The 19,832-nt window shown below is 38.1% G+C and overlaps 1 protein-coding gene and 1 long non-coding RNA gene across 4 annotated transcripts in view; both read left to right on the forward strand.

The window, feature by feature from the left end:
- Positions 1–19,832, forward strand: part of stk11ip (serine/threonine kinase 11 interacting protein) — a 55,131-nt gene that overhangs the window by 458 nt on the left and 34,841 nt on the right. For 2 of the 3 annotated variants that reach the window (XM_056233545.1, XM_056233547.1), the window contains exons 2-20: positions 175–242; positions 851–1,053; positions 1,318–1,392; positions 1,498–1,593; positions 1,714–1,821; positions 1,902–1,973; positions 2,368–2,497; positions 3,072–3,175; positions 3,471–3,554; positions 3,857–3,898; positions 6,311–6,481; positions 6,648–6,729; positions 6,903–7,343; positions 11,447–11,649; positions 11,749–11,859; positions 15,233–15,401; positions 16,232–16,386; positions 16,481–16,787; positions 17,883–17,983. In XM_056233545.1, the coding sequence (XP_056089520.1) occupies positions 176–242; positions 851–1,053; positions 1,318–1,392; positions 1,498–1,593; positions 1,714–1,821; positions 1,902–1,973; positions 2,368–2,497; positions 3,072–3,175; positions 3,471–3,554; positions 3,857–3,898; positions 6,311–6,481; positions 6,648–6,729; positions 6,903–7,343; positions 11,447–11,649; positions 11,749–11,859; positions 15,233–15,401; positions 16,232–16,386; positions 16,481–16,787; positions 17,883–17,983 (2,721 nt within the window). In that variant the 5' untranslated portion in view covers position 175. The remainder of the gene's footprint in view (positions 1–174; positions 243–850; positions 1,054–1,317; positions 1,393–1,497; positions 1,594–1,713; positions 1,822–1,901; positions 1,974–2,367; positions 2,498–3,071; positions 3,176–3,470; positions 3,555–3,856; positions 3,899–6,310; positions 6,482–6,647; positions 6,730–6,902; positions 7,344–11,446; positions 11,650–11,748; positions 11,860–15,232; positions 15,402–16,231; positions 16,387–16,480; positions 16,788–17,882; positions 17,984–19,832) is intronic. The other variant, XM_056233546.1, reaches the window with a different exon arrangement.
- LOC130069599 (uncharacterized) lies at positions 9,132–9,776 on the forward strand. Its single transcript, XR_008803780.1, has 2 exons — positions 9,132–9,328; positions 9,526–9,776. It is a non-coding gene; the product is annotated as an uncharacterized LOC130069599 (long non-coding RNA).

Here is a 19,832-nt window from a genome sequence, read left to right on the forward strand (position 1 = left end):
TGTGGAATCCCACCCTCTTTTCAGCTACATATGATTTCACAAGGGTCAAATTATTGTTGTATTACCCAAATTAATATCATGTCTTTTGTAGCAACTATGAATATTCAGATTAGAATAATTTCCCTTTTGCTTGTAACGATTTGGGTTGTTTCTGTTATGTTTCACTCTTTTTAGGATGACATCCACTCAGGCCCGTCAGTCAATGGTTGTTCACAGACTTGCCACATTGCTGCGAAATAATGGTATAGAATCAGTATTTCAATTTTATTTTTGTTTATTTTTGCAGTTTCACCAGGCCTAGTTCCAGGGAAAATAATTTGATGAGGGTGCAGTTAATACATTGGTGTAATCATGTATGAAAAATAGTACCATGTGACAGTGTGACAAGTAATATATTGATGCATTCAGAGGTATAAACTCATTATTAATCTTTTTTTTATTTATTTTTTATAAATCACACACAAACAAGATTTGTCTATGCATGCACACTGCAAGAACTGTTAGAAGTTGTCGGTCCACTGATCTATATTTTTTACTATTTTTGCAAGGTTTAGATTTGGATTGTTGGTAAATTAAGAATTAAATGCTATCCTCTTCATGTTGAAGACGTGGAGACAAAGCACTATATTCCTAATTTACAACTGCAGATTTAGAGACTGATATGCAGGACAATGCAGAATGATTAGATATGATTTTGTTTGCATTTTGACTGAGATATAATCGGTAAAATCCGATGACGCTTTTGCATTAGTTTGAGGGTGCTTGGTATGCTCAGGCTTTTCCTTTAAAGCTGCCAATTAGTTTCAATAAGGCGGTCATAACAATAAAGTTCTTGTTGGTCTCTGAATAGGTGACTCTGTGCTGGATGGTTCCAGTACTCTCACTCTGCAAGTGGGATGTTTACAACACCTGACACAACTCTTTGAGCGGCACCTTCTCTCACGCACACATCAGCATGGTTTTCTGGCCCTGCCGTCCCACCCAGCAGACACTGCCTCTCTGCTGGAAGTCCAGTTCCTCTTTGACATGCTGCAAAAGACAGTATCACTTAAGGTACTGAAGACTCTGATGATGCTTTTACATGTAAATGGAATTACAAACTTGTTAAGTGTACAGTTTGATGCTGATACTCTGAGGACATTTTACTCCAGATTAGTATTACTAGTAGTAAATCTTTTCTATTAAGATGTCTTAAGTGTCTTGACTGATCCTTATTTATGTCTTTTTTTTTATTTGTATTGAAATGCATCATAATTCTCCAATCCAATAGAATGAGTTGTCGTTGCAATGATCTGATCATTTGTGTCTGTAAAACAGCTTGTGAATCCACCTGGTGTGAAACTACAGTATGCTGTGAAAATCTTCCCTTTCAAATCCCTCAAATATTTAGAGGTATTTCAAAACAAACTAACCAAATTAATTCAGTTACATTTGTTGCATTATTCTGCATTATTGTTCTAAATAATTACTTTTTTCTTTGATTGTTTTTCTGTTCAGCTCAAGCGTATTCCTCCTCATTGTCTTGAGGGTCTCAGAGGAGTGTATTCTCAGCTGGAAGTCTTCACTTGCTCAAAAGGAGTCAGTTCTCTAGAGGTAATGTTTTCACCAACGGGCATTGGCACAGTGGCCATAAGTTTAACCATGTTCATATACAGAAAGTAATTGTGTGTGTGTGTGTGTGTGTGTGTGTGTGTGTGTGTGTGTGTTTAACAGGAGCTTCTCTCTCTATGTGGAGGAGATCTCAGCTCAGCTTTACCTTGGTTAGAACTTCATACCCTTAATTTCAGTTACAATTCCATTTCCCGTCTCGACGAGTCACTAGTAAGAATTTCCTTTTTTCTGTAGAGTATAGAGTTACTGATTTTTGGAATCTGTATGTAACAATTTTCTAAATTGTTTAGAGTCTGCTAAACGTCCTGAAGTGGCTTGACTTGAGCCACAACAAGCTCCATGATTGTGCTGAATTTTTAAAGGTAAATTGCTCTTGTTTACTTTTATTTTTTCTGTATTGGACAACTTTTTCACATTTCTTGCTCAGATTGAGTGAAAATCTGTGGATGCATAGGGGAAAAAAATATATGAAATGTAATACTAAACGCTTACTGGTGACTGAAAGCAAAATCAAATTAGCCAAAATAATAAACAGATGGGTAGACTTTTTGAAAGAGCTAAATTGCCCAAAATAACAATAGTGTGCATTTATTCATACTTTTTCTGTCTACATCAGTGATGGGCTACTAGTTCACACCCAATACAAATTAACGGGCAGGGCCCCATCACTTGGTTCAAGGGGGGCCCCCTAGGTTTGAGGTATGTTAAATGTTAGGATAGAGTGAATTTATTCATACCTTTTCTGTCTCCATCAAGCCTCTTACTGAACTGGAGCATCTGAATTTATCTTATAATAACCTCCAGAGAGCACCAACACTGGGCCTGAGCGCCCAAGCCAAACTCACCACCTTGATCCTTAGAAACAATGAACTGGAAACTATCAATGGTGAGTTTTCTGCTCATTTCCATGATGAACCACTTTGACTTTACCATCAATGGAAAGTAAATTGAAAAATGCATCTTTCTATCCTTTCATTCACCACGTTGGTTCTTTTACAGAACCTTTCTTCGCCATTCTTCATGCTTGTTTGTTCCTTTATTGATTTTACTGGATGCAATTTCTTTCAGATGTTAAGCTGTTGAAATTATTTTGAGTTTTCAGTTGACACATATTGGTTTTTTGAAATTGTTGAGAAGAATTTAAAAAGAAATTTCCTGAAACAAAACTCTGAAAATGTTATCTGAGTGTCAGCATCGGATTTAACAACTTAGTCTTTAATGAATACTTTAAAAAAAAAATGTAGTTAACATTCTGTTCAATGCACATTTGTTTTTACAGATATTTGTTTTTAAACACCTACAATTTGTCAGAGCTCCTGATTGCAAAAGATTCTGTTTATGTAATGCAATCATTTGTGTTTTGAATAGTTTAACAAAATGTGATTAGTTTGAATAAACAGTCAGTTTACTAAAATAAAGGTTTATCTAATTTAATGTAAAAAGTATTGTCCTAACTGCAGGGGTGGAGCACTTGTCTTCACTTCAGTGTCTTGACCTGGCTTATAACCTTCTTATGGAGCATTCTCAGCTGGCACCTCTGTCCCTCCTTCATAATCTCAATACAGTAAGTTAGACCCACCTTGCCTAGGTAATTCTTATCTTAAACTCCCATTTTTTTCCAGTTTTCCTTAAGTGTTTTACCCCAATCCCAAATTTTAGTCTCAAAAAGACTTTATGATTTTTATGATTTTAACAAGTTCCAACAGTCTAGAAAAGACACGTTTTAATACCAGTTTCCAGTTCAGCCAACTGGATATTATAGTCTCAATATGAATATTTCCCTCTGCTGCATGTGATGTATCTCTGACTATTTTGTCTTCCCCGTATAGCACCTTGACAGTTTTCTGATCTCTTTTCAGTTGACTTTGGAAGGAAACCCTTTGTATTTTCTGAAGACACACAGGGCATCAACTGTCTGCCACCTCTCACGAGCTTCTTTCAAAGTGAGTCTTTCCCTGATCTTCAAAGTCATTGTTTTAATTGCTCCTTTTCTCAAAACTGTATAGTAGAAGTTCATATGTTGTGGTATCAAAAGAGCAGAATTCCTCCAATGAATTTTTAGTGAATTAAATATGCAGTGTTGATTGTAGTCATGTTTACCATCGCAACCACAGGGAGGTGCCAGTTTCCCCTTTATTCCTGATGTAATTTATAGCAGTAAGATGTTTTCTTGAAGTTCTTTCTTGCTGTTCTGCAGATGTTTCAGAGTTGTAAGCTGACATTTTAATGTCTACTTGTGTTTCAGCTCCAGCTGGATGGCACCCCTCTGTCCCAGTCTGATCTGCTGGTGGGTATCAAATGTCATTTCATGTGCCATGTCAGGTCATTCCACCTTCTTTGTTTCTCATGTGATTCATGCTGAATTGTGGGAGGCAAATCTCCTTTTAATTTATAGTAGAATAGTGGGTTTACTTTCTCTGATCAAATGGAGTTTGTGAACTTTAAATGGCTGCAGGCATGGCCCAACAATCACAATAACACTTGATGTTAAATGAATTACATGTGATGACATTTTTTTTTTTCAAATATAAAATACTACCGTGGTGTTTTTAATTATTTATTTTTAAATCATCCACTGATATGCACTATATTTCATTTTCCACTGTACTGGTATGCACTATATATTACATCCACTATATTTTTCAGGGAGTGTGTATTTTATTAATAGTAACACTCAAACAGCCCATTCAAAAGCCAAGGAAGGCATACAGGCATGAAAGAAGTAGGCACACAGAATTGCTGTCAAGTCAGGAATATTTTTATTGTGGAGAAAACAAATTGCAATTATAGCTGTTGATTAAATTTGCTTTATAATATTTAAAATGGGACCTATTATGCCCTTTTTTAAAGTCTTGATATAATAGAATAGGTTTTCCTATTTGAATGTTCAAAAACCACATTATTTTCCATTTATTTTTCATTGTTGCTGCACCTCTCTTCCCAGTCTGTTTGCAACACTGTTTAGTTCCGGTCTCTATGAAGCCCCTCCTTCCTTATCTGTACCAATGTGTTGTGATTGTTCAACCGCTTCGATTGGTCTACTTGTTTCGGAAATGTCACACCTTTACCAACTTTTCTTCCACGTTGACATAGAAAGGAATTTGCACCAGCATGATGTCCTTTTCAATGGCACCAAAGTCTTGAAAACATTGGTAAAATGTAAAAGAATTGCTTATTTTTTATAGGAATGTTGACATTTTTAAAATTCAAGATAATTTGTGTTAAATTGATCTTATTGATCCCCCCCACCAACACCTTCTTGACAATGATGCAGGCCAAAGATGTGATAGCGACACCCAGTGTCCATACAGTATAATGGATTTCTTTTTTCTTTTCTTTTTTTTTACAATAACAGGCAAAATAATTGTTTACTTTTAAAATGTCTTGCAGGCCAGCACGGATTATGGTTAGGAACACCTATGTATTAGATGCACCGATCCTATGATTTCTAGGAACTAAATAATAAGTGCTATCCATCAAAAAAAAAAAAAAAAAAAAATTACATTGAAAAAACAAATCTAGCATGAAAAATGTGACCCCCTTTAAAGTGGATGTTTTTATACAGCTGTCTCATAATTTTCTCAACATATTTATATCACAATTTGATATCAAATTTATTGTAATTAATTGTAATAAATAAAAAGTAGTAAACTAAATTGAATTACCAAAAATATAATATTTAGCTGTGCTGGACACATCTCTGTTAGCACTTGATTACAAGCAATTTTGATTAGCCTACAAGTAACTTATTTTGGTAACTTCATATTATGGTATTTTAAAGGTTCCTAATTTAGTTTCTTCTACAATTGGTTTACATGCACCTCCTTTCTGAGAGCCTCCTTTGCTCTGATTGGTCAGATGGATCAGTCTGTTGTGATTGGTCTACCACTTATAGTGTGTCGGAAACAAAATGTCCATTACCATATCTAAATTTCAGCTCTAGAGGCTTCCTCAGCACTTGTATACTCGGTGATACAAACAGTAATGATGGCGTTACTGTGTCCATTCGAGCACGAGTTCTCATCCTTTGGAAGGTGGATTTGCTTTCACAGTGCAGAAAACAGCATCTTCCCAACATATCAACCACACAAACCAAACTCTTTCAGGCCTCAGCTACAACTGCAGTGTTTGAGGCCGGGTCAAAGTAGTCATTGTTCACTGGCAGCCAATGAAGACCATAGGCTGGCATTATGCAAATTTGTTACAAACCTACGTAGGTTCATGCAGGAATTTAAGACTGGAATTACAGGCAGTGCAGAATCGGTTCTCTCTTTTGGGAGAAAGTAATTTCTTTTATTGTGCATTTTGATCTTTGAAACTTTGCAGATGTCTTACATTCACAAACATCTACTATTACACACTACATGATAGGTAAAATCCGAAAAAGCATAATAGGGACACTTTAATAAACATTTTCATACAGTTTGTTATTTCCAAACTCAATCTTTAACCCTATCACCCAGGTTAATAAAACAATTTAACAAGTTTATAAATAACAAATAACAAACCAGCATTTGCTTCAAAATCTACCCCCCACTGAGTATTTATTGCTAGAATATAAAAAAAAATACACAAATACATACTGATATTGTAGTTGCCTTTTAAAATGTATTCTGTAATATTGTCTTATTGACCAACAATCTATTGTTTTTATTCTGTGGCTTTTGTGACATGATTTTTTTTTTTTTTTTTTTCACAGAACTTGCCTAAATCCGGACAACTGGCTGGTCAGATGTCCCACACTTCTCAACATGTTTCTGTGGTACCTGACCAAGGAGGGCAGGAAGTGTCCAGTGGAGGTGGGGACATTACTGACAGTGTGACTATAAGCATATCAGGAGTGACCCGAGTTCGAAAGAGGAAACACAAAGTAAGTCCATGTCTAAAATCTCCCCAATGTTTTTGTGGTAAACTGATTTTAAAATGAGCAGGCACAACGAACATGATTCCTCATGGAGAACATGAAGCTGCCATTACAATTTTAGTAAGATAAGTTCTGATGTATGATGCAAAGCACAACTTTTTGCCATTTGCAGAGTAAGGTGAAGGTGAGGAGAGCCAGTATCTCAGAGCCCAGTGACACAGACCATGAGATCAGAGTGCAGTCTGCTTTACAAGGTGATGAACAAATGACTTGACAAACGTTAACTCTTCATAGGGCATTTTAAAATTGACTGTCTTTTCAGTGATCATGTTAATTAACATTTAAAAATTAATTGATGAGTTTTTGCTTTTATTAAGCATATGTTATATGAGTGTCTTTCTCATGTGAAATGTTTGGTTCTCTTCAGATATTGTCCTCCCCCATAAGAAGGACATTGAGAGAATGGACAGTTTTCGAGAGCAGTTAGGGGAGGACTGGCTACGCTATCAGCATCATCTTGATGATACTCCAGTCAACCCAGCTTTCCCAGGAGTAGAAAGTGTAACCATTAAAGTGAACACCAATGGTTGCAGTACACCTCCATCTCCCCTGCTTAACACACCTCCAACCAGTCTGGAGTTGCTCCCCCCTCCGCTGCTGTCCTCTGAACTGAAAGAGGAAGAGGACAAAGAAGAGATTGAGAGCACAGACTTGCAGCCTGAGACCGAGTCTACCCTGCAGTGGACAGGGCAAAGCCTCCCGAACACTGAATCTACTCTTGAGACAAGTCTAGGAAACACCCAGGCTCCAACTGAGGCCTACTCTGACCCACAACCACCACCAGAGGAAGATGACGATGATAGGGGAGGTCTGTCTATTCTTTTCTAGGGATGCATTGATAGTGATAACTATACTGGCCAGATACTTACTTATATTTATACTGTGATTGTACCATCCAATATAAATTTTCACTAGCGTTACAGTTGTTCAGCAGTAGTCTAGCTTAATTTCTATGTACAGTACGTCATTGGAAAGTTTCATTCATTCATTCGTTCATTCACGCTTCTGTTCGACAGTTTGGAGTCGGTAAGATATTGAATGTTTTTGAAAGAAATTCTCACCAAGGCGGCTGCATTTATTTGAAAACAAATACAGTAAAAACAGTACAATTGTAAACTACTATTACAATTTAAATTAAAGCTGCAGTCTGTAACTTTTTTGGGTTAAAAATTATCCAAAATAAATGTTTGAGCAAGAACATAACCAGCCAGTGTTCAAAACTATCTGCTTGCCTTAGGTCGATTCTAAACGGTAAGCTTGTAATAATGTTTTTAATTCCAGTGGTCCTGGTGGATTTCCGCGGGAGATTCGAGCATGTCTTTGCGTCATTACGTCACACATTAAGAAGGAGTCTCGGCTAGTAGGCTATATTGCGTGTGAGGATGCTGGAGGTGGAGATGTATAGCCTTTTCTCACAGCACTTGATATAATTAAACTTATTAATTTGATGGCGGATCCAGAAAGGTTCAAACGACAATCACCAGTGAGAACTGGAGACTCACCCTCGGACTTCGGAGTAGCTACAGAAAAAAAGAGACTGCAACCGGTCTTATGCGAAAACAAGGATAAATATCGGAAGGGCATTAAATGTAGTCACGATGATGTTGTTAAACATTAAAGGGATACTTCACCTCTAGAAAGATGAATGTGTATTTAAAATGGGTCATTTATGTAGAAGAAATATGAAATTATTTTTGAATTTTGAGCTTTCTAGACTGAGAAAAACCAGAAAATGTATTTTTGGCTTATGTGGATGAAAGACAACAACTCCCAGATTGCACTTGCTTCGCTGCCCTAGGAGGCCACGCATACCGGTAACAGAGCGCAGTAGTTAAACAACAAGTCTAGGCTACTAGTGAGTCTCCGTGATGAGTCTGCCCGAAAATGTGTTTCGAGATCGCCCATAATGTCTGGGATTCGGCTTTTGCGTTCTACAGTCGCCATTCATTATGTTTACTGTGGCGAGCAGGACGAGGCTAGGGCCGCGGGAGAACGGCGCGAGACCGGTGGCGTGATTACCGATGAGCGACACCTGTGAGACGCACCGGTCTCGTATCTCTCACGGAGGAGCGGGAATTTTCTTAGCAATGTTAAAACGCACATCAACAGATCACTTGTTTAGAGTTCGTGTAAACACTACATTCAGATTCACCAATCGGAATGAATTCAGTTAGATTGAAACAAAAGGTGTGCATGTAAACAATGAATGGCGACTGCAGAAAGCAAAAGCTGAATCCCGGACATCGACGGCCGGACATGTCCGGGAAAAAGAGGATGGTAACCCCTACTACTCAGCTTTCTCCACAGAACAAGAGTCTGCTAGCTTAGCTTCCAAAAAAAGATGGCTGACTATGTGTACATTCTGTGAGTGAGATCCCACCCTCTATGGGCGGGTTGAAAACAATCGGGACAGCCCCTACTACTGACTGTAGTCTTTAGCCTCTGGCCAAAAAATCCGCAAATGTTATCAAATGTTTTTTGATAACATTTGCGTCATCTGAGGATTTTTTCCAGACAAAAAATACATAAATCTCTCATCTCAGGGGGATATGAGGGTGGAAAGCATGGTAATTCGAAAATACTACAGGTTTTCTACTAATACAAAGCTTAAAGCTACACTGTGTGATTTTTACCCCCATCTAGCGGTGAAAGGGTATATGACCATCCAGTGAATATTAGTTTCTGTTCCTCTCAATTACGATTTCGTTTTAACTACTACGGTGGCCAATGTAGTCCAAGATTAACATGGCTTCCAGTTCGACCTCGTCCATGAGTGTTCCTTCAAATGATGAGGTTATTTTAGAAAACTATTATAATTTGCAGTAATTTAATTTGTCAGGTAACATGACATCTATGTAAAATGAATAGGCCTAATAGTTTTATGTTTTCGTTATTTTTTTTACCATTTCATTGCTAACATCAGTTATCAGGTTCCCAGACGAATGCAAGCTAATCTTAGTAAAGTAACTTTTATCATTGCTTCGCGAAAGGCGAAGCTTGAATTAACGGGTATGTCCCTCTTTGGCTAATGTACTTTCGAGATGGAGGGGCAACATGGCGACCGACATTAGAACCCCTTACCCGTATGTATTTTCAATGGCATATTATACACTCACGAGAATACTTTATTACTTGAACGAAGTAAATATACATTAATGAGCACATATATTTTTGAAAGAACTAAGTGTTTTTAGCTAAGAGTAAACTAAAAAAGTTACACAGTGTAGCTTTAATGCTAAATCCTGAAGTATCCCTTTAACAGTTTGAGAACAAAGTATAATTTGCACGGATTGACGTGATATAATAAGTGATCGTTAGATTTAATCAGTGCGATTTACTGCAATGCTTTTTTTTCCCTTAGTTGGTGGAATGTAGATGTTACTTACTTGTTCAGATGACATTTTTCGGTAAAAATGATTATGTTGGTCATACTTCCAAAAAGTAGAATCTGTGATTCCAAATGACAGTATCCACACCGGCGCGGAGACTGACTGCCGCACATTCTCCTCACAACATTGTGCATCAGCACAGCGCAGATGAATCCAATCCACGTAAAGTTCATAATTCGCCTTTGGCTAAGCCACACCCTAGAATGTAGATTGACCAATCACAGCGCAGCCAAGAACGAGCTCCCACAGAGGTCCGACACTTTTTCACAGCTCTCCATTGACTTTAACACAGGCGTCTCATATTTTTGGTCTCGGCAGGCTATTACCGTCGTAGTTTTATCAAAAATATGGTTAAACGTTGTGCCTGGGGCATTTGTAACACAGATACGCGTTTCCCAGAGAGGTTGGAGGGGGGTGTCCGTGTTTTTCCCTTCCCAAAACCGAAGTCAAATCCTGACAAGTGTCGTCTAGCACACGCTGCTAATAAATACAACATTATACTCGCGTAGTCCGTTTGCTTTGTAATAACGATTATAGAAGTGAATAGAGACCTACCCAGCTTTGCATGAACAGTGTTGCTCCTTGATATTGTTAGTCCCAGCCTCCGTCTCGATTAGTAGGATATGCGGTGGTTATTTTTTTGACTGTGACCAGTATGCTTTTGCCTCTATTTGGATGCCTTGTTGTTCCTTGCGTTTTACCTGTATGTCCTGAATATAGCCTTCGAACGTATATTGCAGCCCCTTTTGCCTACTTCTATCGGACACTTTATTTGCTGCTTTATAGTTTGATAAAATTTCAGCAGGAAGAGCTGTCACAGCATAAGCCATGTTGATACCAGAGCCCAGATGAAGTTTGTTTGTCGGACGTAGCAACAATAACTAAGGGGGGCGGGGCTTAGCCAAAGGCGAATTCTGTGAATAATTGCAATTGCAGATTTCGAACAGAGATGGTGACAAAGAGGAAAAACTACGGACTGCAGCTGTTTTTTATTAAAATATATTTTACAGTATTATTTATTTATCCGGTTATAAAGCTGAATTTTCAGCAGCCATTACACCAATCTTCAGTGTGATCCTTTACAATTCATTCAAGCATGCTGATTTGGTGCTAAAGTTACATTGCCTATTAATATCAATAATGAAATATTATGATTTGTGGAAACTGTCATAAATTAGGATTCTTTGATGCTTGAAGTTCAAAAGAACAGCATTAATTTGAATCGGAAATATTTTATAACATGTTAAATGCATCCTTGCTGATCAAAAGGTTTAGGCCTACTTTCTTTACAAAACAAGAAACAAAAGTTTGGAGCTACTTTATTACTGTAAATATTGATTTTATGCATTTATACTGTCAAAGGCCAAAACCAAATGGTTCTTGTACTCACCTAAAAAAATCTTGTCATGATACACTTTTTTTATATAATTTCATGGTTCCGGTTGAATAAAAGAACAACCATTGAAGGACCTGTCTAGTTTATGTCCAGAGCTCTTTTTCACTCTTGCACTTTGTTTAACAGTGGACCTATGCAGGCCAATGCTGGTGGGGCTGCTGTCAGAGGATGTGGAGACAAATCGGAAAAGGGCCTCTGAACCACTCTTCCTGCGAGTGTGGCAGGGTCACCTGCTGGAGGTAGACATGCACCAGGGGTGTGTTAAAACACGAGTGGAGCTTGACAGTTTGCGAGATGTTGTAACCACTGAGGCTACGTGCACTGTAGAGGTAAGATGACATATTTTCTGTTCATAAAGGTCTATAAGTTGATTATAATTCTGCAGTTTTTTTTTTCTCTGTTTTACATTCTCTTTTTAAATCTTACAGAAGGTTGAGAGGACTCACCCAGCCCTGGAGCTCCACTTCCGGTACATTAGTCGTGAGAGACGTAAACGTTGTTATATAATGTTGGATGACAAGCCACAGGAAGCATTGGAGGTAAGGAGGTGCATTCAATATTAGACAATCAGACATAATCAACCAGTACTTGGAATTCAATCCTAAATTGACGACAGATATTACAAGTAGGGGTGCACCAATCGATCATCATATTTAATAATCACTTTAAAACTATGATCACTTTTGCTTACTTTAATTAGTGTCCTGTGGCCGTCATCTTAGCAGCTATAGCTCAGACATCATTTATTTTCATTGCACAGGTCCTGTTGTCGCAAATATTTGCTCCCACTGAGATTTACTTTAGTAGAAACAGTAACAGTATTACTAGAACTGCTAAATAATTGTGTGATACGTTGGGATATTGCTTTGCCCTATTCTTTTTTGAACTGTTGATATAGAAAATGTATATCCTGCAACTTATTAGTCAAATCGGCTTGCAAATGAATGGCATGATAATTGAAGAATTCTACAAGTGGAAATTAATTTACAGATATCAAGAATAATTGTTTTTACTAGAAAAACGAATTATTTTTTTAACTATCAAAAAAGATGATTTTTGTTATTAATTATGTGATTTTCGATATACAGAATTTGTGGTGTTACTAGTTGAAATGTTTTTTTATTTTTTTATTAAGAATGATAATTTAACTAGTGGAAATTGATTTGTTGATATCTATAATTCAAATCCTGCAAATGAATAAATGTAAAAACTGCATGCCATAGATGGCAGAGTCGGATTCTCTTTTGCCTTCTTTCAGACAGACCAAAATCTAATGACTTCCAAGTGTGCAACGTGCGATTACTGTAGCCTTGCGAAAGTCATGCATTTGACCTCACCTTTACCTTGCTCTGCAAATGGCAACAAGTTGAGCTTTGCATCATACATCAGAACTTATCTTGTTAAATTATAGGTTTACTATTTCTAGCTTGTGTTTTGCTATTATTTTGTGGTTAAATTACCACTTATGCATAAAAAATGGCTAATTATGCAAGAAGCTTTTGCAATTGCATTCCACCATAGCGAAATTATGAAAAACTGGAGGGACTGATATTTGCTGCAACCTCAGTTGTGGCAGTCAGATGGTTTGGAACAATAGAGACAGTTTGCTGTCTTAATTAGTGGGTTGCATTACAACAAAATGTTAATATGGTAAACAAAACATTGATTCTAATGGTTACTGGAGCATTTTTAGAGCTTGTAATGGAAATGTGACTCTTTATCACTGCTGCTGGTGATCATATTGAGTTCACTGGTTGCCAGTATGTCTGAATGATTATGATAGTGATAGTGACTACAAAACTGTTCATAGCTCTTATCAAAGCTGCAGTCCGTAGCTTTTTTAGGTTAAAAATTATCCAAAATATTTTTAGCAAATACATAACAATCCACTGTTCAAAACTATCTGCTTGCCTTAGCTTGATTCAAAACGGTAAGCTTGTAATAATGTTTTTAATTCCAGTGGTACTGGTGGATTTCCGCGGGAAATTCAAGCATGTCTTTGCGTCATTATGTCACATCTGTACACATAAAGAAGGAGTCTCGGCTAGTAGGCTATATTGAGTGTGAGGATGCTGGAGGTGGAGATTGATAGCCTTTTCTCACAGCACTTTATATAATTAAACTTATCAATTTGATGGCGGACCCATAAAGGTTCAAACGACAATCACCAGTGACAACTGGAGATTCACCCGTTGTAAAATGCAAAAGACTTTGTTCGGACTTCGGAGTGGCTACAGAAAAAAAGCGACCCTTAGTCTTTTTCCCTTAGTTGGTCAGTACCAGAACAAAAGTGGATGTTACTTACTTGTTTAGATGACATTTTCCGGTGAAAATTATTATGTTGGTCATACTTCCAAAAAGTATAATCTTTGATTCTGAATGCCAGTATCTACACCGCGCGGTGACTGACAGCCGCACACTCACCCCAAACATTGGATTCATCTACGCTGTGCCGTGCCGAGGCACAACTCACATAATGTTGATAATTCCGCAAATAACTGCAATTTCAGATTTCGAACAGAGATGGCGCCAAAGAGGACAAACTGCGGACTGCACCTTTAATTAAATGTATAGTACATTTTAATGCAGCCTATTTGCTTTAAAAGTGTAGTTTTAAACGGGACCTATTATGCTTTCCACAAGATGTAATATAAGTCCCTGGTGTCCCCAGAATGTGTCTGTGAAGTTTCAGCTCAAAATACCCCACATATCATTTATTATAGCTTTTCAAATTTGCCCCTATTTGGGTGTGAGCAAAAACACGTCGTTGTCTTTTCAAATGCAAATGAGCTGCTGCTCCTTGCCACCTTTCCAGAAGAGGATAAAGATACTCAGGCAACAACAAAACTGGAGAATGTCACGCAGCTAAAATGTCAGAAATTGTCAGTAGCGGTGTTCAGCCTTACATGTTTGAACTGGACACTGATGAAGAGACTCAGGAAGAAGTTACAACTTTTAAAATGCAACTGGACATTTCTGAATGGTTAGTGGATACATTTATGTAGCTGTTGTGGAGTTCAGTTCACTCATCGACTAGCATGTACCATCATGTTTCTCTAAAAATCTTTCAGAAACAACTTTTGTGCAAATCCAACATTGAACAACTGACCCTCGTTTAGGAAGCAGTCCGGCGTGATTGAAATTTTTTGCGCAGATAACGACTTTTTTCGGCACATTTCCTTCATAAATGAAATTCAACCATGGTGTCCTCAGTGGCTCAGATGCTGGGAGTCTATGAAGACTCTTATGTTCATTGATATATCCAATAACAACATTTGTAATGTTTTTTTATTTGGCGCAGATATTGTATATCTCCAGCTGCGACAGCGAGGAAACAGAAATGGCGGACTGCTGCGGCTCACTCAGGGTGGTATCTATGCTAATAGGGCAGATCATCACTAGTCATAGGCGGGGATTCTGGAACCACTCGTTTGGAGAGACTGTTTATGATTTATGAGGATTATAAAAAAAAGGGAGTGGATGGATTTTTAATATTATAGGCTGGTTGTTTTCACACACTGTGACACACATCTGTGTTTGAAACACCTTTTAAAAGTGAATTTTGCATAAAAGGTCCCCTTTAAGATTAAATGCTGGTTATTGGTATCTGTCGATCTTGGTGTTAAAATATCAGTGATCGGTATTGGCCTCAAATTTTCAGATTGGTCCACCATAAGCTGTGTGATTGGCTATTTCACAACCTGTGTAACCTGAGCCTTTGCAATATTTGAAATGGTTGATTTTACCAAATCTACATCTGACAACAACGTGTTCATCTTAAGTCTTTTTTTGACACATTCCCACAAAATAACATGCGTGGAACTTTAAAATTTAAAGCAACGTGATGTTACCTAATTTACCTTATATTATCCTGTTTTTTGACTGGTTTTGATGAGAATTTTGAATCCTCAGGTATTAGCAGAGGTTCTCTCGAGAGTCGTGGAGGAAAACAAGCAGCAAGTGGATGAGGAGAGACCAGAAACAGTTTGGCTACAGTGCCTGAAGTGTCAAGCTGAGTTCTGCCAGCCAGCCACTGAGTCAGACAACAGCCTGAGCCATCTGGATGAGCTAAGGAATGACAGTAAGGATATGGTCCTAAAAATCAAAAAGAGCAATTTTCTTTTTCTTTTCATGATCAAGGCCTTTGATGGATAGGCGGACCTATACTCCTGCCAGAACATTCCAGGGAGCGGCTCAAACACATGCACCTCTCAACAAACATCTTACTAGTACTGTATTACAACAATTACAATAAAAAAAGCATGAATCTGACTTACCATAAGTGGGTGATCATCTTGTTGGAGCATGACAGAACCTGGCTAAAATGTCTCACTAAAGAATTTCATGAATACAGAATGGTAGCCAAGCACTGGGTGTGAGCGCTTTTTATCTTGGGACTCCATCAGGCAGCCAATAATTTTATCATATGACCCATTTTCTGAATAACCCACTTAATAGACTTTTACTTTTTTCCACTGTTACATCTTGCAGGCCATTTTTCTTTTAATGACTGGTTTGAAACACAGTTTATCCTCCTCTGTAGCACTGTGTAGTTTTAAAACATGCAAACCAGAGGTTCTAGGACATTTGTTCAGCTGCTTTCAGTCTGTTTGCTTGGCGTCCTGCAGATCATCTGGGTCAAACACATAGTTGATTCTGCATGGGGGCAGAGATCAGTGAAGGTGTTTATTTTAAAAGCATTAACATTCTTAAAATACATCTGAAGGAAAGCATGTTAAACACTCTGTGTACATCTCTTTGATTTTCTTTTCTGCCATAATTTAAAACCTAAACTATATTATATGGACAGGATATCTCATGAGGATTTATCTTTGTATACCTTATTTTTATTATATATTATGTATTTTTTATGTGATTTATTTTTATTTTTATTATTATTATTTTCAACAGGTTGTACTGTCATCTGCTCAGAGTGCAATAGCGATCATGTGGTTCAGTTGGCTGTCCAATTAGCTCCTTCCACCAGTACACCATTGGAACAGAATGATGCCAGATACTTTACATTTGATGACAGGGACAACCCTGTCCTTCCCCTTCGCAACAAGGTCTGGGTTTGTATGGTCTTTTGGCTTGATCTATCCATGACAGTTCTCCATTACTATTCTCTTTTGACTTACTTGACTAGCTTCATTCCTGTAGGCATTGGTCCCAGGACAGTCTTTGCTATCCCGTGGCAGCCCCCTCCATTTGACTCAGCATTCAGAGGCCTCCACAGAGGGAGCCACAGCTTACTTTCATACAGCCCATAGCTTCCTGTCCAATTCTTTGACCAGTCAGAATGAGGCATGCGTTGACCAGAGAACCTCTCAACTAATCAACTTCAGCACTATGGATGGACAGGTGCAGGGTAGCTCAGAGGGGTTTAAAGAGAAGGTGGCTGACAACTCCTGCTACAATGGCTATCAAAAACATCAGGACCAACAGTCATCAGAAGGATACAGCAATGGTAGGTGGTCCACTCTGGGGATGAAGAGCAGTAGGGTGGTTAGAAAAATAAAGAAACTAAAGAAGATGAAACTACCCTGGAAAAAGACAGATTCACATTTTTATTTGAAATAACACAAAACATTGTAATTATTGGGCCTAGGCCTGTTTTAGGAATGGCATTTGAATTGCATAGAACTGAAAAAAAACGAACAAGTCTTAAAATATCTTAAATTCAGTTTGATCAAATTTAAGGTCATAGAAAGTCTTAAAAGGTATAACAATAATCTTAATTAACATTTGTTTAATTAAATAATTATCATCTTTAAATTGTGGGTGGAAAAACAGCAATCGTGATACGTCCTAATGTGATTATTAAACTCCACTATTAAACAAAAGGCAATTATGTGCTGTTTTGTCATAGGAAGGAAAACTAAAATGTCATTTAACACGTTAATTAAATGTGTATTTTACTAGAACTTTTAAAAAATCTGGTTGACTTGACTTTCTTTAAACATTATCGAATCAGCAAAAACCTATATCGATTGACCTCTAATTCAAATGTATTGATACAATAGTGCCACCATCTTCAGTACGTATTGAATAAATCATGTCTTAAGTATTTTAAACTTGCAGTTACCTGTTTTGCATTTGAATGTGTCCTGCAGCCTATTTAGTTAAGTTAAAACATGCTCTTTTGTGATTGCATGGGTTTGTTCCGTATGGATGTACAGAATTAATTTTATTTGTGCAGGTCTTAAAATTACATTTGATTTACTTTACTTGCATTTGATTTTAAAAACTCTGCATATACCCTAATTTAAAGTCTTTGTCCAAACTGTGTGCTTTTTAAACATGACAAACTATAGAGAGAATAAGTAAATTTTTCTCTTGTATTTGTAGATGTGACACACTAAATTGGTACCAGACAATAAAGCCTAATGAATACCCAATATGGCAGACCTTTCTGGCCATAAACCAGTGTATATATATAGCTATAATTACAGATATTATATTGATATTACAGGTATGTTGTCATATTTTGATGTTTTCTAGCACAATAGCCTTTACCTTTTTATTCCATTGAGGGATTTAATCATAATTCTTTTCATTGTAGGTCAGTTTGACCTGCTGTCAGAGACAGTAGACCATCGGCTCCAGCTTTTCCTGGATGTGGATGTGTTTGGGGGAGAAGAGGAGCTTCGCTGCTTTTTAAAGGCAAGATAACCTGTTTACTATGCCCTTATGAACATGAACTGAAAAAATAGACTTGGGAATAGTGCAAGACAAACAAATGCAACCAAGTAGCCATGTTAGATCCTTTATTCATGAAGGTAAATTTATGCTACTTTATTGCTACATTTCTCACAGTCCACATTCCACCATATCATATGTTAGTTCACATGCTGGCTAAAGTCTTTATTGTGAACTATGAATTTCTCAGTGTAGTTTCATAATTTTACTGGTATCCTGCACTCTAAATATATTCAAACTTGCCCGTTTGGCCCCTTATGGGTGCCCTCTGCCTTAGCCACCTGGTTTTCTCCAAAGAAACCATTGATTTGATACTCTCTTCACACCAGCCTTTTGCTCTCTCACAGTTTAGAGACTGTATTTCCCTTTGTTAATTTCAAATTCCAAAGTGCTGGTAATGCTTAAAATACGATCATTTCACCTCTAATGCACTCCAGCAAACTACTTAATTGCATTCTTTTGTATTTATTCCAAACATTTACATTTACATTTAGTCATTTAGCAGACGCTTTTATCCAAAGCGACTTACAACCGAGGATTAAACCAAGCGAGTCATCATAAAGAGGCAAAAACAACGCAAGAAGTGCTCAAAATACAAAGTTCAGACATTGCTCGGAGTAGCATAAGCCAGACAAGCGAGGATTTAAAGGAAAAGGAAAGATTTTTTTTTTTTTTTTTTAGGTTAAGTGCCCTCGGAAGAGATGAGTTTTCAGTTGTCTTTTGAATGCTGTCAGGGATTCTGCATTCCGGATGAGGGTGGGCAGATCATTCCACCAGCATGGTACCGTGAATGAGAATGTTCTGGAGAGTGATTTTGAGGCTCTCTGTGATGGTACCACGAGCCGTCGCTCATTGACCGATCGTAGGCTTCTGGTAGGGATGTAGACTTGTAGTAGTGAGTGGAAGTAGGAGGGAGCTGAGCCTGTGGTCAATCTGTAAGCAAGTGTCAACACCTTGAACTTGATGCGAGCAGCGAGTGGTAGCCAGTGCAGAGAGATGAACAGAGGAGTGACGTGGGCCCTTTTGGGATCGTTGAAGACAAGACGAGCTGCAGCATTCTGGATCATTTGTAGAGGTTTAGTTGCACATGATGGAAGTCCAGCCAGAAGAGCATTGCAGTAATCAAGCCTAGAAATGACCAGGGCCTGGACGAGAAGTTGTGTTGCATGCTCAGTTAGGAAAGGCCTGATCTTCCTGATGTTGTGCATAGCAAACCTGCATGATCGAGCTGTCTTTGTAATGTGGTCTGTGAAGGTCAGCTGATCATCAAAGATTACTCCAAGATTTCTGACCGACCTTGATTGGGTGATTGAGGATGAATCTAGCTGGATAGTGAAGTCGTGCTGTAGAGACGGATTGGCAGGGTGGATGAGAAGCTCAGTCTTTGCCAGATTGAGCTGCAGGTGCTGTTCCTTCATCCATTCCAAGATATCCGCCAGACAGCTTGAGATCCGTGCAGCTACTGTGGTCAGTTGATGTGCTTTGGATACCTCACCTCTCCATGTGACCCTGAAGGAACTACCTGTGAGATAGGACTCAAACCAATGGAGGGAAGTTCCAGTGATGCCCAGTGATGAGAGGGTGGACAGAAGGATCTGATGATTCACAGTGTCGAAGGCAGCAGACAGATCCAGGAGGATGAGAACTGATGATTTGGAAGCAGCTTTTGCGATCCGCAGGGCTTCTGTGACCGACAGCAATGCGGTCTTGCTTGAATGCCCTTTCTTGAAGCCAGATTGGTTGACATCCAGCTGGTTGTTCAGAGACAGGAAAGATGATACTTGGTTGAAAGCAACTCGTTCAAGTGTTTTCG

Source organism: Rhinichthys klamathensis, unplaced genomic scaffold (assembly GCF_029890125.1).
Source record: "Rhinichthys klamathensis goyatoka isolate OS25496 unplaced genomic scaffold, OSU_Roscu_1.1 h1tg000372l_1, whole genome shotgun sequence".
Lineage (NCBI taxonomy): Eukaryota > Metazoa > Chordata > Actinopteri > Cypriniformes > Leuciscidae > Rhinichthys > Rhinichthys klamathensis.